We start from the raw sequence: 25,994 nt of genomic DNA on the forward strand, positions 1-25,994 counted from the left end.
AGAGACTACATTCAAAGTAAATCATGGCTCCTGGCTGACAGTGGCAGGCATGGAGCAGTTTTCCCATGGAAAAACATAATTTATTTAAAATCTGACTATGAATGGAACAGTGATAATGATGTATAGTAAAGAGCACTGAATTTTTTTCTCAGAAGCTGAGCCTCATATATTTCCTGTGGTTGACTGTAGCTCGTCTACAATTGAGACTGTCAAACAAGAAAACCACATAACCTAGTTCTGATGAACTGCAAGTCACATTGCTTAGATTCAAATTCTGTCTTCATATTCTCACATACATTGCCATGTATCAGTGCTGTACTAAGCCCATGCCCCCGGGCACTCTTTTCAGGACCAATCAGAAAGACACAGGAAGCTGTGTCCAGTAGCACTCCCCGTAACTCACATAAAGTACCCTGACTGAGAGACATATGATAGAAGCGAAGGCTAGAAAAGGAAAGCAGACGAATTAAAGCACTGAAGTAATCAAACTGAAGAATCTTATAAGACTGCGACACTGGTGAGTTACTGATTGCAGAGCAAAGGATTGTATAGAATTGTGGCCGATCATTTGGTTTGTAGTGCTAATTCATGAATATTATATGTCTATTTTAATCATAATATCTTGTGCTTTACAAATCCCCTGCTGATTTGTCTGACAAGGTTTTAAGAATAATTTCAATATATAAAGGCAATTTTCCATCACAGGTGTTCCACTTCTAGTTTTCTCCAAATAATATATTTAACTTGTTTGTTACTTTTTAGTATTTAAAACTAAATCGGTAATGTAAATGTCAACATGTGACTGCACAGCGGGGATTAGAAGTGAAAGAACGTGGTTGACAAATGTGAAAGTGTTGTTGTGGGTGCAGAAATATTGTCTCCAACTGCTTTAATATCTTTGCTCATGTGTGCTCTGCTTTCTGCTTCAGCCCTCAATAGACCATAAGGTCAAACAGATCAAATACGTATTTCCCTGTCACTGCTAACTGGCTTGGATAAAGGAAGGAAAATGTGTGTATGTGCACGCACATGTGTGTGTTTAGGTGTATATGTGTGTGTGTGTGTGTGTGTGTGTGTATGGAGAGACACTAGACAGTCACAACAAAGACTACTGGCAAAGTACATTCCATGGGTGTGTTGCAGGAAATCCCACTCCCATTCCCGAAGGATCTAAATAGAAACACACGCACACAAATAAATACAACTTTAGAGACAGAAACACAGAGAGAAGCACTGCACATAAAGCAATCCATTATAGTTTAATGGTGTAATAAAATTAAGTCTATAACATTCTATAACTAATGCTTGCGGGTTTTTTGTTTCATTTTGAGCATTCTTTATAAGAAACTGATCACCAAGTTGCTTAATTTCTAAATACCTTGTGAATTGCTTTGCAGGGCATGTGCATCCTCAATAGGGGGCAGCATTTATTTTCAAAGTGCCAGCCTGGAATGTGATATCAGTCGTTACGCAATGCAGACCTGGGTCCATAAGAGTTCAAGGTGTCAACAGTCTAAATTCAGTTTACCTTGAAACTTGGAGCTTTTTGCTGGTTATATTCTCTGAAGCTAAAACAAGGTCACCTAAATCTGCAAACGAGTTAATAAGATTTGATTTCAATCCCAGGGCCAGAAAGCAGTCACCACTGCTGAATTTTTAGGGTTTTCAGGGTGAAAGCTGATCATAATCTAAGTGTAGCTTAGGTCTTTTGATATTTGGTGCAAAACATCAATCCCCTGAAAGAATGTTTTTCCCAGTAATGTGCTGCTATTTACAGAAGACAATCAAGACAGTCACTTTTTCAGATGCTATCAACCAGACTGTAGCAATATGCTCTTCCTTATCAGCTAAACTATTGTGTTTAAAAATTCCCGCAGGAGGTCATAAGAAGGAAAACTGGATTCCTTGGTTGGGAACATTCTTTATGTGGCATCAGAGAGCCCCTGTGAGGCATTTTCAAGACACAGAGAAACACTCAGTTTAGTCAGAGAACACAAAATTTATCGACTAAACTTCAGCGGTACTTTCTGTTTGGTTGGGTTTGATTGCTTGGCTACTTTTAAGATTGGATTTTGAGACCGTTGTGACTGGAGTGTTGTCATGACTCGAAGGAGGTCTAAACGTGGTAAGAAATCATTCTTTTTTCTGAACATTCGCAACAAATGAATTCTGTTATACGCAGATTCAAAACAAAGAAAGTTCTGTAGGCTCCAAGAGCCACCGTTCACTCACCACACGATTATGTAACAAGGTTCCAAGATGGAAGCAGTAATGTCTACGGTAAAGGTCAGCAACAGGTGCTGGGCTTTTAATAAAAACATACAAAAGAGGCGGTTTGAACACACACGGCTCACATTGCAGCCAAGCATGGAAAACATGGATGTTCTGGTCAGTGTGTGTGTTGTGGAAAGGTTTGGCAAAGTGACTCAGACAATGAGGTCAGTACAGGAAGGGCTGCCCTGCACTAGAACAATAGCTGGGATTTAAACAATTCTTGCATAACCTTTCCAGCCTGCAGCACACAGACATGATCCTGTTATAACAGAACATGGGAAATTAAGTATTTAAAAGGGTCTCCTTGTCCTTATTTAAGACATCGCAAATCTTTATCTGTGTGTTTTGCTATTAACTGAAAAGGGGAAACACTACCTTCCCATTTTTCTTTCTCAACTGTTAAACAATCAAATTATCATGCTGTTTTTTTTCTTCACACAGATTCTGTTCGAGCTATTTTCTTGATGGAGAACTATGTCAGAAGCAACAGTTTTCCAACAAGGCGGCGTACACCAGAGTTGGGGGAAGTAAGTCACCTGCATCTATAAACGAACACAAAAAAAGGCAAAAGTGAGAACTACAGGTGTAAGGCTTGAATCACAGAAAGAAATATTGAAAAATCCATTCAAAACTGAACACCTGTTATGAATTTTATGATTTCATAAAGCTTTAATGGGTACATAACACTTTAACACCAAAGGACAAACACCTGTGAACTAGAAATGCTTAAACGCATTAAGTGTTGTCCTCAAACCTAAATTACTTTCTGCCCTTGAAGTACTTTATCTCCACATGCAGACCCAGTTGAGCCAGGCAGCTGGACGACCTGATAAGTGTGTGGTCTATACAACGTGCTGCAGCTTATGTGTTTTCCTGAACTACTGTACTAAACAATCTTGATTATATAGTACCTGCATAGAACATTATACCTCCTTTAATACCCCTGACCCCAATGTTTGTATGGATTCACCCATTTTTATTTTTTGCCATAGTTCAGCCAATAAATGATGCAAATTTGTAACAACTAAGCCAGTTATTTTACAGAAAGGGTGCACATTTTTTGCAAGTTACTTGTTTGACTAAGACTTGTTTGAGTAAGGTCTGACATCTTTGAAAATTTCATCTCTAGCCTTCAAGAGTGAGTTTGAGTTGAAATATACACATCATATTTGTCTACTCGCTGACGTCTTTTAACAGAAGGACAAAATGTTAAGGTTCCACATGCACACACACGAGGTCAAGCTAAGTAAGTCAAACACCGTTTATAATTAGGTGGTAAAACTGCCAGAAGAGGCAGTCTCTCTGATGCAGTTCCTTGTGAAAAGCCAAAGTGCGCACACACGCAACGCAGCAACAGTGCGCCTGTGTCGCGAGGGATGGCTGAACAGTACACGACTCGACCTCAATGAGGCAGCAAGATCTGAGTTTGATGCAGGACCTGCCTGGAATTACTAGGAGGACAAAATGCGGAGTTATGAGTTCACACTGTCGCCGTGTTGAGTCGCCGCTGTGCAGTAATGAGTGTGAGACAGGGCTATCCAGACTACTGTGCCGTGAATAATGTGTAGAGCTGCCGAGCTGCAGATCTTCTGACTGGGAAACTTGTTTGTCGGTTGTTTTGATCTGAAACAAGATGCATCTCTTTCGGACTCACAATTACCAAGTGTTCCCGGACCGCTGCTCGGTGGAAAAACAGACAATACGGGGCATCAGCTGGGTATGCCTCTTTAATATTTATATATTTACTTAAGCGAAACGACTGCGGAATATTTCATGGAACATAAGCAAGAATTGCTTTTACTGCATGGTGTCACAATATGCGGATAAGAAGAGATGAGAATGATGACTATAATGGCATCATAATCCACTGTCTTTTTGTATTGACCCGTTCATTTCCAAAGTAACACGACTTAAAGGCTTAACGTTCATTAAGAAAAACTAAATTAAAATGAAAAGCTTTTAAATTCGAGGTGTTGGCACCAAATAGGGCTTCCAAGATGTAATTTGCTTTCTTGCTTTAGTTCATATGAAATCACTGCTGGTACAGCTACTGCGCTTGTAAAAGACTGTAATCATAATTTGATATGCAAATTGGTATCTCCTAAATGACTGACACGTGTTGCCTAAAAGGCCCTAAAAGTATCCTTTACGTTACAAGTGAGCTTCGAGATTTTGTGCTGAAATAAGAACGTGACAGAACATTTCTGAAGATCTGGGAGCAAAATGTGTGGTTGTGTGAACAGCACATGTAACTGAGTACAGAACAGTTTTGTGGCATTTCTCTGTTTATTTGATGTCACTATGCTGCCTTTACTGCTCTATTTACTAGTTTTCCCAGCTGTACTTTCTCTGTGTACTAGCCTCATTATAGAAAACCACAGCAGAAACAATTGCAGCTAACAAGCATACAAATTAGTTAGTTAGAGCAAATTAATTGACATCAGCATTTTCACGAGTCTAACTTTTCAAAATTCCCTCTGAATTATTTTGATAGCTTGTTTTCATTGTTATTAATGTTGATGTTTGGGCTATTAAACAGACCAAGGAGTGTGAGCCCGTGTCTTTTGGTTGTGGCTGACTGTGGTGACATTTCTTGCCACTGTCTTAGTTTTTGAAAACCTATCATCAGTTGATTCCGGGAAAATAGATGGAATGTCATCCAATTTAAGCAGCTGTTTTAGTCATATACAGAATTAATAAAATTAGCTCAACCTCAACTATGTAAATCAGCTGGAGTCTCTGCATTTTGTAGATATTCAGGAACACTTCCAAGTAGACTGAAGCAGGTTCCTCTGTTGTTGTAGCAGTTGGCTGTGGTGACACAGGAAGGTAACAAAGCATATTTCATTATTATTATTTACCTCGGGTTAAAAATAGTGCATTGTTTATTGTTCACGTTCCCTGAAACACCCTTGCTCAGTTTACAGAAGAGTTTGTAGAAGAATGCAAAACGAGGGAGGTTTTAGTTTCCAGGTCACAGGAAGACACATAACAGTGCTGAAAGTCTTCTAAATTTACCTGATTTGTAAGTATCAGGAGGCCAAAGACAACGTGCAGAGACTGTGTCCCAAACTGCCTGCTTTTACCAGCCAAATATCAATGTCATACTTCCGTGAACTAGTTAAAAGTTCTGCATGAACAGCAACTGATTGCTTTGGATTTTTTTTACCTTAACACTATGATGCACGACACCCAAACTGCTTAATTAATGTAGAAGGATAAAAATATCAATCTTTTTTTGAATGTCAGAAGAATCACTGAACTGGATAAAACCCAAGGGATATCTTACAGCTGACAAATTACAGAACTTACAGAGCCAGTGACAAGTTACATGACCGTGTTGCAAACATGCTAAATTACCCTAAATGCAAAATTGACAAATGCATGATTTCACATTACGTGCATGATTGTCTTTTCAAATATTATTTGTGCCATACCAGCACATTAGTGGAATCTCACTCTGTAACAGGTAATAGCAAGCCTGTATGTTGTATTTGGTTTTACTCAAACCTGTTTAGTTGTTTGGCAGTAGAATGATATCCAATCTTTCTATTCATTGTCGTGTGTTGTTAGTAATAAGCCCTGAAGGTTAAGCTAATTCTTTCTCTGAGCACATGAGGCAGATAAGAGCTCATTTTGCTGTCATCATTTGCAGCATCCCTCCTGGACTTCTTGCTCCTGCATACCAGTGCTGACACATGAACACAATACAGAAAAAATACCTCACATACATAAGGGTTCCTAAGTGTGTCTGTCTAACAGATATTGAAATGTTCTCCACATGGTTTTAACTTACGAGGCACATTTGTTTTGATTGGCTCATAAATTAGCTATGCTATGCATACAGTTTTATGGAGTTACTGCCATTCAGTGGCAATTGGGTTAAAAGCTAAATTATGGTCCAGTTTTAATGTTTCTTTAAGATCTCCAGACTTGCTGTGTGACCTGATGAGTTTTTTATTATTCAGTTTTAAAGAATGGTAATCAGCCATTCCGGCTAATATCACATGATGTAGCTGCCTGTACAGCAGGCCAAGTAAAACATGCCACAAAGTCTGTCTGCAGTAGCAGCGGAGAAACAGATGTCTGTCAACGATGTGAAGGGTCACATCAGCTACTGTTTGTTTACATGTCTTCTATGTCACGTGATTACTCTGCATATATACCTTTTTTGTATTGTTACAACTCTTACAATCCATCAATTCAGTCGAAAGAGTGAGATTTGTATTAAAGTGACACTAGTATGTTATTAGAACTGTGAGGCAAGTTGAAACGTAGTGTGTCCTTTATATTTTCAATTAGTTACACTGAAACCAATTACCTTGGGAATACAGACAGACAACACCAGCTACAAGATGGTCATAAAAACATAAAAACTAAGCAACAAAGGGGAAGTCTGACTTGGGCCAAAGTACAAACGTGGGAATGTTGAATATTTTTACATGGTAGGATGTTAGCGATGGCAATGATTTGACTCTTTTAAGTGAGCATTTCAAGAGTGTAATGAAAAAACATTAATATTATCTACTTGTGGCTGCTGCTTGAGTATTAATCTTTAACTGTCCAGGTTTTTCAGTTACTTTTTATATGAAAGGATAGTCTGTAGTTTAAAGCAAATATTTGCTTTAATGAAATTCAAAGAATTAAACCATGTACCTTCTGTTGCCGAGGTCTAAATACTCTTTCCTCCCACTTCATTACACACACTTTACAACCACCCACACCATGTTGGAGACAATGGCACATCACAGGTTGAGATAATGCATCTGTAGTGACCTTCATACCAAAGAAAAGAAAACAATTTTTCGTTCTATGTCGACGGTCCAGCTTGGTTGTATTTTTTTCAGCCTAGCTACAACAAGATTGCCATCAACAACCAGTCCAGCTAGTTCCTGTGGAATGCTGTTCCCAAGCAATTTATTTTCTTTATTTTAGAGGTTTTAGATATGGAGAAATGGTTCACTGGGGATAAAGTATGTCTTTCTGTTTCTCCCAGACTCCACTGCCAGAGGCTCTGAATTCAAAGGACACTATGAAGCAGGTATGTATGCCAGCATTTAACAGCATTTCAGTGTTCTCAGTGGTGCTTTGAAACTCTACTCTGGCCATAAGCAGACCCACAATGTGAGAGCAGAAGTAAGATTTAAAGCAGAGTGTAAACACCTTCACCCCTTCCTGAAAGATAATTTAAGCACATGTGAGATCTATTGTCGGTTGTCACTAATTAGCTGATGAAACTCTAGTTACCCTTTGACAGGTTTCACTGCACTGGTGGCAGTTTTACTGACCTCCAGTATAATTCAGAGTTGCAGAGCTTGCATCCTCTCAAACTGCTGAACTTGTTCTTTTGTTGTTATAATATCCTGCATTACTACTCAACCGAGTTTTTAAAAAACACATTCCTTGCAGGGGCAAGCAGTCATAAGGAGTCTAAAGAGCACTCCAAGGCCCACAATAAATCGACCCTCCCCACTCTCCTGAGTCCTACCTAACTCAGTCCAGGCCCCTCATGCTGCTTTATCTCAGCTTCTTCAACAGTATGCCAAGTAGTGAACCTTTAAAACCCTGATAAGAAGAATTGACAGGGAAAGTGACTTCTGTTTAGGTTCAGTGGTGTCCCTGTAACAGAAAAGGTAGAAAGCAGTACAAAGAGTGCATCTTTCAACTCCTAAATAATCAACCCTGTGAATATTTTTGGGTTTGTAAAGACACAGAGGGAGGACAGAGCAACTGAGCCTGCAGGAGGCATGTGTTGCTAACCTCATTGGGGGTTTTTTGTTATTGTTGCTTAGCAAATGTTGGCTCCCAATTCTAAAAGTCAGTAGTTGATGATAGCACTCCACACATAAGTGTTTAAGGCCACTATTATTGTCTATAATCTATGAAAAGCTTTTTTTAGCTGTTTGTTTTTACCCATGTTTGTGGTGTATATGTTTGCTGAAGAAGTGTGGCGTTGTTGTTTTTTCTCACAGAGAAAGAGAGGGGTAAAAGTCAGCCTAAAGATGAAGCTGCTTGTCAACTCACTCTGTGTTCCTCTCTAGCTGCTTCTCACACAACACAGCCCACTGAGGTCAAAGAGAAAGTAGAGAAATGTCTCGCCTACAAAGGAGACGTGCAGTGATAGCTGCACTCATCAATATTCCACTGAATGAGACAAAGGAATGAAATTAAACATTTTAAAAGAGCATGGCTAATGGTTTTAGTCACAATCAGATTTAAGTAAAAAAGGATAAGACAGAGAAAAGATAATCCAATTGAGCTGTGATAAAGACTATTACAAGCTTCTCTCAAGCATCTGGCATGTTTGAGTAAACTGTACAAGCTGTAGAACAGCTGTTCTTTGCCTGGCCCTGCAAAAATTGGCTGTAGTAATTTAGGATCACAGATGAAAATCATTTCCTTGACAATTTGAGTATAATCCAGTATTGATCACGTGAGTGTTATACTTTACATATTCAGTCATAAATCACCTAATAATATAGGTTCCTGACTTTAAAATGACCTAAACAACAGAATAGGGCCCTGTCATGAATATATTATGGCCGCCTGTCCAACGGTTATAGATGGCATATACATCACTGCCAGTTGCTACGCACAGGCTGAGTGTGTGTTGTACTCTGTGTCATTGACTGGCACACCTGTGGGAAAAATGTTTGCTCTTTAATTTCACTCACGAGAAACAGTTACATGTGTGTTGTAGTTCTCAGATAATGGGATTAGACTGCCTAGTTTAGGAAGCAGACTCAACAACATATAGTCAGTAGCCGAGTGAATTACAGAAATAGAAAATATTTAATGAAACAAGTTACTCTATTTTCTGAATCTTCACATGGCTCTCAGGTTTAGCTGTGTGGGAGTGTGAGTGAGAGGGGCTCATAGTGATGTATGGCTTTTGATATTGTTTTTGTAAGGAATGAGTTAGGTAATGGAAAGTTGCCTCATCAAGAAAATAAGTTTGGGAGTTGACAGGCATGAGAATGTGACTGCAGGAGCCCCAGGGGAAAATGGGCCTCTGGGAATACAAGTGACCTCACGACACACTAACTTCAGCAGGGCACAGCAGAGGCCTCAGGACACATTTACTCTCCCGATGTCAGGTCTGGGAAGAGGCCAGTGTCAGGGCGATAGGTTAAAGTGTACACTGTGCTCGCAGCTGTTAATTGCATTTTTAAATTAGAATTAACAACTTTGTGTGAACTTGGATTTACCAAGGATGTGTTATGGCCCAGTTTAAATAGGGAAAACCAATGGCTGTGTTGGAGTCATCGAGGCATGATGTCAGCAGATAAGTCAAACAGCAGGTGGTTTTACATCCTGAATGAATTCCCTGCAGGAAACAGAAAGTAGTTTCTGTTCCTGGCCTCTTTGAATTGCTTAAGAAAAGAATATAGGAAGTATTCCATGTTGGATTTTGTGTGAATCTCCAGGTCACCACCTTAGACAAACAACAGTGTCTAGGGGAAAATCCGCAGCACAAATAGGCAACAGCCTGTGTCAAGCGTGTAATCACAAGACCTGTGGGAGGTATCTGGGTGGGAGTCAACCAGGGAGGCGCAAAATTAAAGTTTGTGCGACTGTCAGTCATTGAGACAGTAAATATTGTTGGGTTGCAGTTTAAATCAATTCTTTTATGTGCAAAATACAGAGCATAAAGCTTGAGAATGTCTAAAATTGGAGAGCTGAATTTCAGCCACAAACAAAGCACATTCTTGTTACGTAAGCTTTGCTTCTGCATGAGTGGCTGGCAGGTTGTGCACCCTTGTGTGCAGATCTTTGTGTGTTTAAACCTGACCTGAGTGTGTTATGTGCAGCTATGTGTATTTGTATTACCAATATTGTTGGGACTATAGGGACAAAAAGATAGCCCCCATAATCTCACTAAATTTGAAGATTTGAGTTTAGGTTAAAGTTATGGTCTAGGTTAATGCAACCCATTATGTTATGGTGTGTGTGTGTGTGTGTGTGTGTGTGTGTGTGTGTGTGTGTGTGTGTGTGTGTGTGTGTGTGTGTGTGTGTGTGTGTGTGTGTTTGTGTTTGTGTTTGTGTGTGCGTGTGTGGTCTGTTTGTCCCCATAACAGCCCTTATGGGGACAAAATGCCTGTCCCCATGAGTTTGAAGGCATTTTTGAGACTCAAAATGTGGTTTTAGTGTCAGAGTTACAATTAGGTTATGGTTAGGTTCAGCCATTCATTTTTGATGGTTAGAGTTAGGGTAAGCGGCTAAGGAAAGCATTATGTCAATGGGATGTCCCCACTAAGATATGAAAACAGGACTCGTGTGTGTGTGTGTGTGTGTGTGTGTGTGTGTGTGTGTGTGTGTGTGTGTGTGTGTGTGTGTGTGTGTGTGTGTGTGTGTGTGTGTGTGTGTGTGTGCTGTTGAGAATGAGTGGTGGGAACATCAAAGCAGGTTAAAAGGAAACTAGTTGAGAGTTGTCAGACAGTTTGTTGTTGCTCTGTGCTAGCCGGAGTCAGAAGCTGGAAAGTCAGTGAAGTTTCAGAGCCTTTAAGTTTGCATCTTTAACACCTATGCACCTATGCAACCCCCACAAACACTCCATTACACTTCAACACCTACAGAAGTCTCCACACACAACTTTGTTCAGCACTGAGGGGAAAATTGTCTTTCTCACTTTCACAAACACTTGTTTCTTTTGCTGACTTCGGCCTTTCGCCATCCCAAAAACTGGCCGAAATTGTGTTTATAAAAAACACAACACCCTTATCTATCTTTTCATGTTTATCAAGTTTCTCTCAGATCGCGTGGTGAAGGCAGCCAGATCAGTATATAGTGTCATGATTGAGAAGAACCCTGGTCTGATCCGAGATAGAAAGCATCACCTCAAAACATACAGGTACCTATTCTGGCGATGTGATTTAGTTCATGATTAAAAGTACCAGTGTCTCTAAATTACATGCAAATTTCTCTCATAGGCAATGTTGCTCCGGTAAGGACCTTGTTGATTGGCTGATGACCCAAAATGAAGGCCTCCAATCAAGAAGTCAGGCAGTGGGAATATGGCAGGTCTTAGTGGATGAGGGAATACTTCTCCATGGTAAGAGCTGAAGAGCTAAGTTTTGAAGAATTTTGTCTTTTGATGAAAAATGAAGGAAGGATACTTGTCATGTGTTGGGTGAATTTAGGGCTTCTTGTAAACTGTAGATGAATGTGGAATAATGTCCAAACAAATTACTTTTCATGTATTCTGATGATAATGCTTTTGGCAGCACTTAAAAATGTCCCAGACATGGTCGAGTATCTTGAAATCTGGTGACCGAGTCTACCATGGCATTTGTTTTGCATTGTTATTTCACTCAGTCAAGTGTTCACTAACCACTTAAGCTCTTTGGATGAGACACTGTCTTCCTGGAAGAGACCACTCCAATCAGGACAGAAATGCTTCATCGTCAAATGAAGGAACTCACTCAGAAAGCATTTGCATTTATTTCCATTTATCTAAAGTTTTATAAATGACCGGCATAAAACTTATCTAAAAACTTACTCATCGGCCTTGTTGTTGTTTCTAAAGCAACGTGTGTTGTAGTTGTCTCACCGCATTCTTGCAATTTATTCAAAGGGTTTTATTTTCTCTTCTGTGTTTTGTCTCAATCAAAGTGAAACATGAGTTGAATTTCCTCGACAAGGACACACAGTTCTACCGCTTCCAAGACTCCCAGTTTGGACTTAACCACATATCGAATGAGAAGGATTCAGAGGATGAACTACAGGAAGCTCTGTCTCTGCTGTCTCAGCTTGGTCCTGATGCTCTGCTCACTATGATTCTACGTAAATGGTCAGTTTATTTAGTTGTTACATAAGCATTATCTCAAGATAACCTGTATTGCCGGAAAGCTTCCTACAACAAATTCAAGGTGCTAGCAAAGTTAGAGTGTTTTGTTTGTTTGGCTTATTATGTTCTTCTTCTTTCCTTTTTTTACAGCCCCAGTCAGAGGAGTCCCGAGGACTTGGAGGTTATCTACGAGGAGCTGCTCCATGTCAAGGCTGCCGCACATCTCTCCTCTTCAGTCAGTCTCTATAAATTCCCCTAACATTTTTAAAGGCTCTACATATTGATTTTTTTATGTGAACTGTTATCAAGTTTTTGTGATAGTTAACCATGGATTTTATCTGATATATTTTATCCATTTTTAAGAGAGTATTTTATGCTACATGAAAGAAATGTTAAAAATAAACTGGAAATATGAAAGTGAAAATCAAGAAAAACCCATTTACAACAATGATAGCAGAAGGTATCAGTGCGCTTGTGCCTGTTCTTGTCCTGCTGTGCCTGTAGGTGCGTAAGGAGCTGGCAGCAGTGCTGGTCTTTGAATCACATGCCAAAGCTGGAACAGTCTGTGAGTTTACACAGCTTCATTGTGTTGCTGAATCACACTATAATACTGTTCTTATGCACAGAAAATACCATCTTTTTCTGTGAAACATTCATTGTTTCCAGAAAGTAAGATTAAGACTATTCAGACCGTCTAATGTTATAATTAATTTCTTTGTTTACTGTGGGTAAGAAGGTCATCAGGTCTTTTTTGTCTTCAATCCTACCCATTTCTTTAATGTTAAATCCATATTTAGTCATTTTTAAGGAAGATTCTCTCAAGGTGCAATCTTCTAGGAGTTGTAATGGTTAGAAAGATATATGACTGACTGATGTGGTTTCTTTCTGCCTGTTTTTTAATATAGTGTTCAGTCAAGGGGATAAAGGAACCTCTTGGTACATCATCTGGAAAGGCTCTGTAAATGTGATCACGCATGGGAAGGTAAAGCCAGTGGTTCCAAATTAATAAAACTCACTAACTGTCTCTAATAAAACACTTTGCAACTGCAATAGCTCAGAGTATTGTGTGCATATAGGGTCTGGTGACTACTCTACATGAAGGTGAGGATTTTGGGCAACTAGCTTTGCTAAATGAGCAACCTCGAGCCGCCACCATCATCTTGCGAGAGGACAATTGCCATTTCCTTCGTGTTGATAAACAGGACTTCATAAGGATCCTCAAGGTTCGTTGGATTTCCTCTTACTGCATTACTACAGTACCACTACTGTATAGTTCTGTGTAGATAATCATTCTGTACATACGATAATTTTTAATCCCACAACTGTTTATAACTTACATAGTTCACATTCTGTATAACTGTATATCTCAGATTTCTGTATAGTTTTTATTTCATATTTATATCCTGTTCATAGCTTGTACTCACTACAGCCTGTACATACTTATAGTTATAGAATATTCATAACATACTTCACACTGTGTACATTATAACATACCATAATAGACCCCATTCTGTAATATACTTACACATCTCTATTATTGCTAATATATATTGTAATATATCTATATCACGACTAAAGCACTTTCTGGATGGATGCAAACTGCATTTCGTTGCCCTGTACCTGTGACATGTGCAATGACAATAAAGTTGAATTCTATTCTATTCTATTCTATGTTTATCACCACAAGTTGTCTGTCAGACATCGGGTGTTTACTGAACACATGTAGCCCCGTGTGACAATTTAAGAGATGTGAGAGTCACACAGATTTTCAAATATCTTTTCAAACTGATTGTCATCCTTCTCTGTCCTTCAGGACGTGGAGGCTAATACAGTGCGACTGGAAGAGCACGGGAAGACTGTGCTGGTGTTGGAAAAGAGTGCAGACTCGACCGAACAAGGAGGAGCAGGGAACAGCAGCAAGTAAGCGACTCTGACCTACTAACTTCTATAAAATACTGCAATTAATTTACAAGTAGGTTTATGATCAGTGTGGGCTGATAATGCATGACTCTAATACAAACACTGCCACTGACAATAAGTGATGATTACATACATCTTTTTTTAAGATGTGGCTAACCGTTTATTAATGGAGCATTACCTAACACTCATATAATAGGTGGACTTTAACCCTGCCTTTCTGAGTGACTTGTTATCAGTCTTGAACCACTTTATCAAACATGAAGGTCAATTAAGTTGATGCAGGACTCTTATATAGATTACGTTTAAACCACTTTCCAAGTTTCTTCTTGCTACTTGTAAATCTACACAATTGAAAAGAATATTTATTCTCTGAACATTGAGTCCTTTTTTATGCCCTCAAATTCAGTTTTGAATTGAATTTTATTATTAAAGCAATCATTTCAAAACAGTTCAAGGCACTTTATATTGCATTGTAGAGATCCTTTGATGTTGGAGAGAAAACCCAGCAATCAGACGATCCCCTATGAGCAAGCACTTGGTGATTATGGAGAGGAATAGCTCAGTTTTAACAGAAACAGACCTCCAGCAGAACTATGCTCAGGGAGGGGGAGCCATCAGCTGGTTGTGGAGGGGTGAGGGAAAGAATAGAGAAAAAAGGAGAGCATAAATACCAAGAGCATAACAAAGTATGGGAGAGAGTACACAAAAGTTAATAACATGAGGTAGTGTCATGTAAAAGCATCATGAGTGAAAGAGGGGTGTGGAACTTAGAGATGTGCTGGAAGGTGAAGTGTTTTAAGCAAACACAGTAAAGCTATGATCTGAAACAGACAGAGCGCTATTGTCTACGCGGCTGTGATATACAGCTAAGAACTTCAAAGTGTTGTAAACACAGTCTGCTAGACAAACTATGCAATGATTATGTCAAGAGACTTTTTGTGCTTCTTCTTTTTGAGGAGATAACCAGTCAACATTTACACAACAAATACTTTATAATTAATTTATTGCTTTATTTTACAGAAATAGTTGTGCAAGTATGTGGACCAATGTAAGGCAAACACAAGGTTTTGAAAGGTATTCTTTCTTTTCTGTCTTGCTTTTTGCAGGTACACAGTTATGTCAGGAACACCTGAGAAAATCTTGGAACACCTACTGGAAACAATAAAGTTGGAGTCTAATGGAAATGATGCTCTAGGTGACACTGTTGAGATTACAGATACCTGTTTTCTGTTGTTGAAAAATAAAATGTTCAGACCAAGTCAGTCCTGTTGTAATCACTGTATTGTGGTGATGATTGTGTCCCTGCAGATTGTTGTGTGAGTGACTTCCTGCTCACCCACAAAGTCTTCATGCCCTCCAGCCAGCTCTGTCATGCACTACAACACCAATATCCTGCAGTGTCAGTTATACTGACAACAGTGATGAGCACTGACAGTATAAGCTAGTGTTGTTTATGAGAATTATCATAGTCAGACGAAGCTGTATTATACTGTATGTTTGTAATATAATGGAATTATCAGTGCATTTTATTACAAGAATAAATTGTGATAGTTAATATTGTTTTTATTTTGTAATTAAGGTCTTATGTGTTATACCCTTAACCAACATTGCACTTACCAGGCACAGCTTGCTGAGGGCTCAGAGCAGGAGAAGACTGCCTATGTTCTCAACATTAAGCAGAAAGTAGTAAAGTTAGTTGGCCAGTGGGTGGCACTGTTTGGCCTTCACCTGAAAGAAGACCCCATTGCCTTGGACTTTCTGGAGGTGAGATTTTAGGCTCAAAGTCATAAATTAAATTTTTAGACATATCACTGTGTGATTTCTGTGTCAGTATGTTTTTGTCATCAATCTTTTTATTTTAATGTTGGGGTTGAAACAGAGATTAAAGAAAGACATGGCAGCGAATTCACAACTGTTCAATGTGCTGAAGGACTTCAGAGAAAGGAGGAGGACAAAAGTGTACGTACTATCTGATATCGTTTCATATTTCTTAACAATTCACAAGTCATAGATATTCTTGGCATACTATTTAACACTTTTTAATTCTTCTACACTTTTTCAGGTCGGAGAATGGCTATCAGTCACTGAGCAGGGTAAGTTATTGACTTTGCTCAAAAGTGTGTGGAAACAATGTGCAGGTTTCTGGCACAACTTCACCTACTTCAAAGGTGCATGGAGAAGAGCAGATGTCTTAAGAGGCTGAAGCTCCAGCAACACTTGTAGTATGAGGAACAACCCATTTTTCAGAGATATCATGCCCAAGAAAATTCTCTTACAGTAGCATTTGTAACTCCTTAAGGTATTCCTTAACTGGATCATATTAGAGCACTTTTTTAATAGTATGTTTTCTGTGGTTTTAAACCAGTTCTCAATCCTTTACCATATTTTGTCACGGTCCTGGGTCAGTGAGTGACCAAGTGTTTTGGATTTTGTATTGTTATTTTTTATTAGTCTTTGGTTTCATCTTGGTTCCTATATATTAGGGTGTGATTTCGGTTTTGTATTTCTAGTTCTTAGGTTTTGGTTCCTGTGCTCCTCATGTCTCTGGTCCCTGTACTCAGTGCTCCCTCTGTTTAGTGTCTGGTCGGTGTCTCTGTACCTGCCATGGTCCCGCCTTTCCTGTCTAGTCATCCCTGTCCTTATGTTCCTGATGTACCATATCAGTATCGTGTGTCAGAGTCTGTGTCTGTAAGTTCTGTGTGTTTCCTGATTTACTTTGAAGGTCCGTGTCTCAGGTTAGTGTATTCTGTCTTGCTTCCCTTGTCTCGTCTTGGGCTATTAGACTCAGGTGTGTCTCCCTCCTGTGCACCACTTCCTTGTTACCGAGTGTGTGTATTTAGTGTCCGTGTCTGCGACTACTCATCGTCACATCGTACCCTCACCAAGCTGTGTGTTCTGTCTCCCTTACCGGTTTAGCTTATGTTTGTATCTCTCGGTTTAGTTCAGTTTGTGTCCAGCAGTAAAGCTGTTAAAGCTCACATCTGCCCTTTTCGAGTCTGCATTTGGGTCCTTCATCCCTGCCTGCCTGCACACAGCCATGACATATTTAATTTGTTTTGAGGGGGGGCTCATGAGCATATGACCAGTCAATCCTTGGTGGGATCTGACATACGTATCCATTGGTGAATATATATGCTGAATAATTTTCTATTAAAAATAAAATTTCCTCCCCAAAAATACACATTTGAGTGGATTGGTGCATATGTATACCAGGCATATATCACAACTTGTCTTTTCTACTTAAACTCTCTACTTAAAATGCGTTCTATTTAAACTTGTGTCTGCAGTATACTTTTGGTAACCCTGACAGACGCTAAAGGCCAAAATGCCTAAAGTTTTTCTTTATACTACAAGTCCTACTGGAGCTTAAACCCCTTGGGATGTTTGCGGAAAAGTGTGACAGAGTGTTATATCAGAAATCAATTTTAAGGAGAAAACTGTTTGATGAAATGTCTTTCTACTGCCATTAGAAAGTTTAATGTCTCTTATGTGTCACTGAGTCGCTTTTTATATTATCGGCAGAACCACCAGTTTGACTGGTTTTCAAACTTTGAGGAGTCAGTGGGGAGGGTACAACCAATCAGAGCACATGATAAAGGTGAGTAAAGCTCAAACACTACAGCTGGCAATAATCAAGAAAATCAAATTCCCAAAATAAGGATAGAAGTCTAGTGGGGGATATTTAAAGAAATGAAGAAAGGAAACGACTGAAATTGATGGCAAATCATACACAATAAACTTTTACACCTATCTTTACCAACAACTTCAAAATCAAACCTGGTTAAATTTGTGTCTAAAATATAGCTAAACAGTATAAACAGTTTTGCTAGATTTTCATGTTTAATGTTCACTAAACATAATGAGTATAAACTTGGTCACTATATGCATTAAATAGCAGTATGGAATAGTAAAACTAGTCAAAAATGTTTTAAATGCTAAGCTGAAGTCCATATCCAGGTTAGAGTTAGTTTAAATGAACACGTGAATGGCCATGATGACAGATGTTGGGAAAAGGGTTTAGAATCAGTGCTTGTGACGTGTGTATCACACAATATGTCAATAAAGGACAACGATCTCAGTATCCAGTAACTTTAACGGGCGCCATTAGTCTTTAAATTAATCACCAAATTAGAATCATGTGACATTTTATTTTCTGTCCTCTTCTGATTTAGTGTTGTATGAGATCTACAGGCCAGACAACAAACCTCTCACTCTGATGCTGCCGGTGAATACATCTGTACAGGAGATAATGTCAGCATTAGGAAAAACTGGAGAAGATCATGTCCTCATCAAAATGAACTCCACAGGAGGTGGGAGGCATTAGTCATATGTTTTTGTTTTGTTTTCTAGAATCAACACTTATTTTTCATTAAAATAATCAGTTTTTCGTAGATTGCTAGACTAATGTACCAACAGATGAGTAATTCTGTTTGTCATCAAACCTATGCTGTGTTCTCAGAATTTCAAATGCTCTCCTTTTTTTTATTACGGTGAAAATTACTCTGTTTCCTATGACTGCGCACAGAAAGAGCTCAGCTAAAGCTGGATGCTACTGCAGTCTACACCGCCCTGGGACTCAACGAGAGACTGTTCATCTGCACAATCAGCGAAATGGAACAACTGGTGAGGATTTGTTTTCTTCCATAACTTCTTTACCGTTTTTTGGTGTATTTAGTTTATTAAAACACACTTATTAAAATACATGAACTCGTTGTCTGTCTGTCCACCAACTCCTCCTACACAATCAGGAGTTGAGCAACCAGACTTGGAAGACAGGTACATCCTATGTCCTTTATCTACATCAGACATTGCTGCCGGTTGTTATCTATATCAGATATTATGATGTTGCCTAGCAACCAACTATCGACATGCTAAAAGGATCTGTTTTCTGCATTTATGCACGTACAGCACCTATGAAAACATCCTATCATTTTAATTTGTAACAGTAACATCTCATTTATAGCCACAAAAGCTGAATCATACACAATATCATTATGTTTCATAGCAACTACCTAGCAGCCAAACCTAAAACAACCTATATTATGCATTTATGTACCTGCAACACCTAATAAAAGCATCATGTCATTTTCATCTCACAGCTGAGTTTCATCATAAAGTACTGTAGCATGGGCATGAACTAGTAACGATTAATATTATCCTGTTATATTTCATAGAAAATGAGGAGGGGATTTAACTCGCCGGATATATTCTAAATATGTTTGTTGTTTATTATGGTTTTTCATATTATGGTTTTGTTCAAAGCAGCATCCCCAACCATAAGGCGAGTCATTCAATGTTCACCTCAACAACATTGTTCCTGATGATTTTCATTCTCTCTCACTGCGCCGTCTCTCTCTCTGTCAGACACCTCTAAAGGAGCAGCAGGGTCCAGAGCAAGGAACCACTGACGTCCTTGAACAGATGTCTTCTAAAGACATTGCCAGTGAGCTCACCAATTATGACTGGGAGTTGTTCACTGCCATGCACGAGGTAACTCGGCGGCTATGATTGATGTTTCATTTGATTTTACCAATCGACTGCTTCAAAACTGCTTCAGAACACTAGAGTATTAACTAGTAATTAACTTTTAATTGCGATGAATTTGATTTATATAGCATATTTTACAAAATTGTTATTTCTATGTACTTTATATTGTAAGATAAAAGCCCTACAACATTAGAGAGAGATACACAATGATCTGGTAACCCCCTTTGAGCAAACACAGCCTGACGGGAGTGAGAAAGAAGAAAGAACAATGCAGGAAGGAGAAGACTGTTTTAGTGGCGAGGGAACCTATAACAGCATTTCCTTTTTCTTTTTGAAGCCTTTTTGTTTCTCAACAGTGTCTTTGCCTGTTGTACATTCTTTATACATGTTCTAAAACGTTCTGCATTTGTTTATTTTTTTCTCTGAATTGTTGTTTTTGTTGCATTTAATGTTGTGTATTTCTCTTTGTATTTGTGTTTTGTATCTCATGGCCTCTACAGTTGTTAATTTGCTCACTGACATACATAACCAAAGCTCAAAGTAGCATTCATGCAACAAAGAACTTTGCATGACTCTCAGACTTTACCACCTTTTATCTACCAGTATCATCTTTGCCATCAGATTATTTGTGTCATTTCCTGCATGCCTCACATTTCTAAAGAAACAAAAGATACCTGTAAAAGACTTCCTGTCTGCTTATTTCACGGTGTGTTTAAATTATGTCAGTGGTTGTGACTCATTGTCTGTGTCTCGGCAGGTGGAGCTTGTCTACTACATCTTTGGGCGCCACAAATTCCCTGGAGCCATCACTGCTAACCTGGAGCGGTTTGTGCGTCGCTTTAATGAGGTGCAGCACTGGGTACTGACTGAGCTGTGCCTATGCGAAGACCTTGTGAAACGTGCTATGCTGCTCAAGAAGTTTATCAAGATTGCTTCAGTGTAAGAATTAATTGCATAAACTGTACATTAAGCCAAAGCAGGTTGGCTAGTCCATCAGTTTGGCCATTGAACAAATAAGGGTCTCAACAGTGAAACCTACTGACCTCATGCATGTCGTGACTTTTTACCCGGCCCTAAAAGGCTGATGGGGTGTTGTCGTCACTCCACTGGGTGGGTGGCGTGGACAGTCAAGTTTGTGGATGTGATAACTCAAGAATGAGGCAACGTAGGATTTTGAAATTCATGCCATAGGTGCACCTACTATAAATCTCGAAGAAGTTCAAATCTCAGTGACCTCAGCCTCAAAGTCAATGTCAGAGTGAGTAATGACACAACAAGGAAATCACCTACGACTTTCAGATTCATATCATAGGTGCATCTACTTTACCAGTCAGCAGCTCATAGTTTAGACTTATTGATTGAAATCTCAGATGGTTTGGTGCAAATGTTTGGCATTTATGGTTCACAGAGAAACGTGTTACACATTGCTTTCTGCAGTGGAGCACAGTCATGTAGGAACAGAAACAGGTTTTCACCAGACTGTTCCCACAACATTTGAACCACTGAATTGTGCAAAATGTCTTAGTTAGCAGAAGCATTAAGATTTTCGTTCTTTGAAACTAAAAGATCCAGACCAACTCATTTTTTTAATTTCACTGAGGTGCGGCCCAATTCCTTTTTTTTGTATATAGTATACGTTTAGAAGAGTTAGCATGGTCTTATACCAAAAAAAGAAATTGATAAAGTAAACATTAATATCCTGCTTAATACATATATTGTAATCATACAGGTATTATCACTGTGAGTATCCGGGCAGGACCTTTGTACTTACTTTTATCCCCCCATCTTAAACTTTGACATCCAGCATCACTTCAAGGACTGCACTTTATTTACAGTCATGTGTCCTCTCCATCACAGATTAAAGGAGCAGAAGAATCTAAATTCATTCTTTGCTGTGATGTTTGGCTTAAGCAACAGTGCAATTCAGAGGCTTTACAAGACCTGGGAGGTGAGAGCCCCCTTGAGGCAACAGTGATGATGATAATAATAAATGTTCTGCCACACTCACTAAACAAATACTTTAAAATTGACTTTGCAATGTTTGGCTTGTCTGTTACAGAGAATACCCAGCAAGACAAAAAGGATTTACTGTTCTCTCGAGAGACTCATGGTAAATTATACTATGTGCTCAGCTTTGAATAAGTTTTATAAATGTCCTAAACAATATATTTTCTTTAAGGTTTCTAATGGTCTGATTGTGCTATGCTCGCTCATTCTGTTAGGACCCTTCACGCAACCACAGGGCGTACAGACTGGCTATAGCTAAACTCAGTCCTCCTTACATTCCCTTCATGCCTCTGCTGCTGAAAGGTAACAGACACCAGCAGTCAATAAATCGCAAATCCACTGAAAAGTTTGGTTATATTATTAGGATACTAATTGCTTCTGTCCCTTCCTACATCTAGACATGACATTTATCCATGAGGGAAACGCAAACTACGTAGACAAACTGGTCAATTTTGAGAAAATGGTATGGAAATGTTATTCTCAAATGTTGTTATGTAATTATTTCCTTACAAATCATATCCTAAGTAAGAGACTGACTTGAAGAGTTCCCTTTTCTCACCTTGTCGTAGCGAATGCTTGCCAAAACAGTGAAAATCGTTCGAGGATGCAGAAGCCAACCTTATGGTAAGTGATAGTTTGGCAGCAAAATGATCGGCCCCACTGACTTCATATCTTTGAGACTGTATGCATTCAGGAAAAGTTGGAAGTAATTCACATGCATGTTGGAGTAAACACATATGATGCAGGTTTGTGCATACATCAGGTAAGATAATGTTTTATTTCCCCTCTGCAGTGGCTTCATCTCCACAGAGAGGCCTGGCAGATCGTATGTTTCTGGAAGGCGCTGCTACTCGCTTGTCTACATGTAAGCCACATCTCTAATGCCATTTGGCAGGTTTTAGTATTTTCTTCCTAAGATCTATAGAAGGTTCAGTTTAACCTTGATTTTTGTACAAGAACGTAAACATGTGCAGACTCCGGCATAATTTTAATCTTTTCCAGATTCAGATCATGCCCTTCCTCTGCGGACTTCCACAAACATCCGGCACTATATCCAAAACCTGAAGGTGATTGACAACCAGCGCAAGCTGACGCAGCTATCGAGAACAATCGATTGCTAGAACATATGCCTGAAAATGTGCAAGGACTGTGAAACTGAAGCAAAATCACAGCCAAAAAATGAACTCTGTATAACGGAATAAAACCTCCAAACTCATCTCAATTAGAGGTGGGAACTGGACCTTTGGAGATGTAGCACCCCATGGAAATTGATTGTTACTTAAGGAGGTTGGACATTACTGGAGAAGCATTCTGCACAGCAAAACATTGACAATGAAAATGGGCTCTGTGCACAGAAATGAGCTCCAGTGGCCCTGACTCTGTGTTGACAGGACTTGTGGTTATTCAGAAAGCCTTATGTCACACTGGTGTCTAAGCATTTCAAGTGATCCCTTCAAAAGGCAATGTTACAACATGATGTACAGTGAAGTATTCTTGTCTTTGGTGTCAAAATTCATTTTGTGAAGTTTTTTTTATACTGCTGTCTGTGGAAGAATCACATTGTTGGTTCCACAAAACTGCCATAAGAACACATTCTCCAGGTCTGTGCCACAATTAACCACTTTAGGTCAGTGCACAAGTGTTTTCGCATTAAAAATATTGTATCAGATCATGTTTGGCACTAACTGACATGCATAATTTCGTATATTATTTTCTAAATAAATTATTTTCCCACTAATGTGTATTTAATGACAGTACAAAAATGTTTAAAAAGGAATCATTTTATTTAAAGTACAAACCGTAACAGGTAAAAATTGACCTTCAAAGAGCCCCCATTCCACCTGACATAAAAGGGTCTCCCCAATATGGGGTGAGGATATTCACAATTCTCCATCTTATTAATATTTACAACACCTTTTTGAAAGTCCTGGAGAGTGGAAATTGGCTAAGACATGTAAATAACAGAATGAAGAAACCAGTGCTTTCTCCTGATGTAACTGAGGAGGAAGAAGTAAAATGATCCCATCATTATAAATAATGATTTTCTGTGTTTCATTTAAAAAAAAAAAAAAAAAAAAAAAGTCTACTGACTACATTTTAGGATAAAAGTAATTTTTCAAACGCAGATTTTGAGGAATATCTGGAAAATTGTAACTATCAACTACGAGGGGATTTATGAAGAGAATTTAATGAAGCAAACAAATGCATTGCAGACGGTTAGGATGATGCTGTTTGGACAGGTGCAACACCAGAGCACATACATCACCAAACTATTTCAGCATACCAGAAATGTGCTTGTATTTTTATGAAAATCTATGCTACAAAAAGTGAGATCAGAAAGGTCCTGCAGTGGTGAGTACATCTGAAGTGGGAAAAATCCTTGAAAAACAAAAACTTTCACACCTGAAATAATGCTTAGTGAGAGAAAGCAAGTGAACCACCAACAAAGGATTTGGCTACATGTTCATCACATACCTTCGCGCGTAAAGGTCCGATTTATCACAAATCAATCACAAACAAAACATAAATCAAAAGAAAGCACTGTAATATTAAAACGAGTGAATATAAATATTGCACTTCCAAACAACATGTAGTTCCCAGTGCCTAGCTGTCATCCCTTTGTTAGAGGTATTTATGCTATCAATTTTAAAAGTAATGCAGAACTGATTAAGCTCAATTATCTCAAGCTACTGATGTGATTGGCATAAAAAGGACTAGGCAGTGGGAAAGGTAATAAGACAAAAACAAACATTCATAAATATACCATCCACACAAATGCATGTATTCATGAAATCTCGCATGTATACATGTAAACACACACACAACTGGAACGGTAACCAACAGGCACTAAGTATTTACATTAAGGACACATTAAACTTATGCACATGTCAAAAGAAACCAACACGAGGCATTTTAACGTTGCGTCCCTGCAGCCTTTGGGTGTGGGATGGCTTCAGCTACTTCTCATTTTAAGCATGGGCAGCGTTTACACAAAAAAGAGAAAAAAAGAATAGAAAAATACAGTATCTCACAGCAACACACATTTTATGCTGAAAAAGAATCATTCTGCCTTCAGCCTACTGTCAAGGCTACAGGATTGCTGATTGTCATGTCTTCAGTTTAAAAAAAATATATCATTATATGCTTATTTCCTCCACCGTAAGCACAATTTGCTTCATTTAGGCTTCCATCTTGAATGAACCCAATCCAAACAAAGCAGGAGTAATGACATTAAAAATAAAACTAAATCTTGAGAACACTGCATTTTGACAGAAGCACCACACTGCTTCAAGCCTTACATGAGGTTTCACAGGTCTGTGGTGGTTCCAGTCCCATCCCAGTCGACTACACAACAATGACATTGCCAGCATTGGTAACTCTCGACTCAAACATACAGGACTTAAACAAAGTGATCAGTAGGAGTCAAATTCAGAACTCAAAGGAAGGTCAGTCAGTCTTTGGCGTCTTTGGAATAATATCAGTAGATTTCCTTTGAGTGCAAAAACAACTTAACCCGGCACTGTCCACCGACCTGAGGCAGAGAGAGATCAGTTCCATGGACGGGTGAGAAATGTCCATCTATGCATGTTTTTAAAAATTTCCGGAGTTGTGGAGTGGTGGAGCATATCCCAGCATGCACTGGGCAAGAATCAGCACCTCTGACTAGTTGGGATTTAAAATTACTTAAATTTTAGCAAAGGAATTGAATTACAATTAGCTATGAAATCTGAGCTTTAAAACAGGTTTTGTTGTTAAATATTTGTCGATGTAATGTTGCCTTTACTAAAGGCAGATAAACAGTTTTCTAAATTTTTGTCAATTAAATGTGTTTAGGAGATATCAGAAGAATACTTTCAGGCCTCAGCAGGCAGCATAATTCACAGCTCCTAGATGCCACAAGCAACATGTGGCCATATCCTGTCAGAGGCAGCAATCATATCGTATCATTAGCACCAATATAAGGCAGTTACAGGGAAATAACAAAATGATCCATACCAAGAATCCATAAAATTAAACCCATCTTCCTGCATCTGCAGGTTGACGGTAGCCTGCATTTCTTCTGCAGTCATTTTTTTGTTGTACAGTCCAATGTTAGCCTTATGCATTGACACAAGTTCCATTTGATAACAGTCCAACCCTGCCAGCAAAAAAGACATAAATTAAAAATAGAAAAAGAAAACATTCATTTGGCTTGGAGATCTTTGGAGTTTTGTCTTCCTCTAGTGCAGCACAGTGGAGTTCCAGTAGTCTTTCTTTCTTGTAACTCTTCAACTGCTTTTTTTTTTTTCTTTTCTTTTTTTTAAATCCACTCTACAAATTCCACCACAATTCTCCGTTGCAATCATATGGCCAGGTACTGTGGTTTTGGTAGCTTTGGTGGTCTTTTAGGCCTCAGAGGCAGCCTGCGGTTTGAGTTCCGCTTTCTCCATGGCAGTGCCGTAAGGGTCAGATCGTTTGAAGAAGCCCAACTGCAAGAAAAAAAACAAAAACATTTCAGAAATGCAGGAAACATAAATGA

The 25,994-nt window shown here is 38.9% G+C and overlaps 2 protein-coding genes across 3 annotated transcripts in view; one reads left to right on the forward strand and one right to left on the reverse strand.

Moving 5' to 3' along the window:
• The first annotated feature begins 400 nt into the window (after window positions 1-400).
• Window positions 401-23,557, forward strand: rapgef3 (Rap guanine nucleotide exchange factor (GEF) 3). Of its 2 annotated transcripts, XM_031741975.2 has the most exons (28): window positions 401-517; window positions 2,716-2,801; window positions 7,271-7,315; window positions 11,019-11,125; window positions 11,205-11,326; window positions 11,887-12,064; window positions 12,212-12,296; window positions 12,566-12,626; window positions 12,967-13,043; window positions 13,138-13,284; window positions 13,875-13,981; window positions 15,088-15,176; window positions 15,290-15,368; window positions 15,595-15,745; window positions 15,861-15,940; window positions 16,044-16,074; window positions 17,504-17,579; window positions 18,154-18,291; window positions 18,507-18,604; window positions 19,346-19,471; window positions 20,226-20,407; window positions 21,326-21,416; window positions 21,528-21,578; window positions 21,691-21,778; window positions 21,874-21,938; window positions 22,045-22,099; window positions 22,269-22,340; window positions 22,478-23,557. In XM_031741975.2, exons 2-28 carry the CDS (start codon window positions 2,739-2,741, stop codon window positions 22,594-22,596), a joined length of 2,583 nt encoding a protein of 860 aa, XP_031597835.1. In that variant the 5' UTR covers window positions 401-517; window positions 2,716-2,738; the 3' UTR covers window positions 22,597-23,557. The 2 variants fall into 2 exon arrangements, with proteins under 2 accessions (XP_031597835.1, XP_031597834.1); XM_031741974.2 differs by lacking the exons at window positions 401-517; window positions 2,716-2,801 and adding an exon at window positions 3,576-3,991.
• itga5 (integrin, alpha 5 (fibronectin receptor, alpha polypeptide)) overlaps window positions 23,539-25,994 on the reverse strand; it is a 32,658-nt gene continuing 30,202 nt past the window's right edge. Inside the window, exon 30 of the mRNA XM_031741973.2 lies at window positions 23,539-25,944. Coding sequence (XP_031597833.1) covers window positions 25,861-25,944 — 84 coding nt within the window. The 3' untranslated portion in view covers window positions 23,539-25,860. The remainder of the gene's footprint in view (window positions 25,945-25,994) is intronic.

The sequence above is a fragment of the Oreochromis aureus genome, linkage group 20 (assembly GCF_013358895.1).
Source record: "Oreochromis aureus strain Israel breed Guangdong linkage group 20, ZZ_aureus, whole genome shotgun sequence".
Lineage (NCBI taxonomy): Eukaryota > Metazoa > Chordata > Actinopteri > Cichliformes > Cichlidae > Oreochromis > Oreochromis aureus.

What these genes read in the sequence shown, in the direction of transcription:
- rapgef3 (XM_031741974.2), top strand. Translation starts at nt 3,908, where the DNA reads ATGCATCTCTTTCGGACTCACAATTACCAAGTGTTCCCGGACCGCTGC. An exon ending in ACTATGATTCTACGTAAATG is followed by an intron (nt 12,065 to 12,211) that starts GTCAGTTTATTT and finishes CTTTTTTTACAG; the next exon opens with CCCCAGTCAGAGGAGTCCCG. An exon ending in TGTTCACTGCCATGCACGAG is followed by an intron (nt 19,472 to 20,225) that starts GTAACTCGGCGG and finishes GTGTCTCGGCAG; the next exon opens with GTGGAGCTTGTCTACTACAT.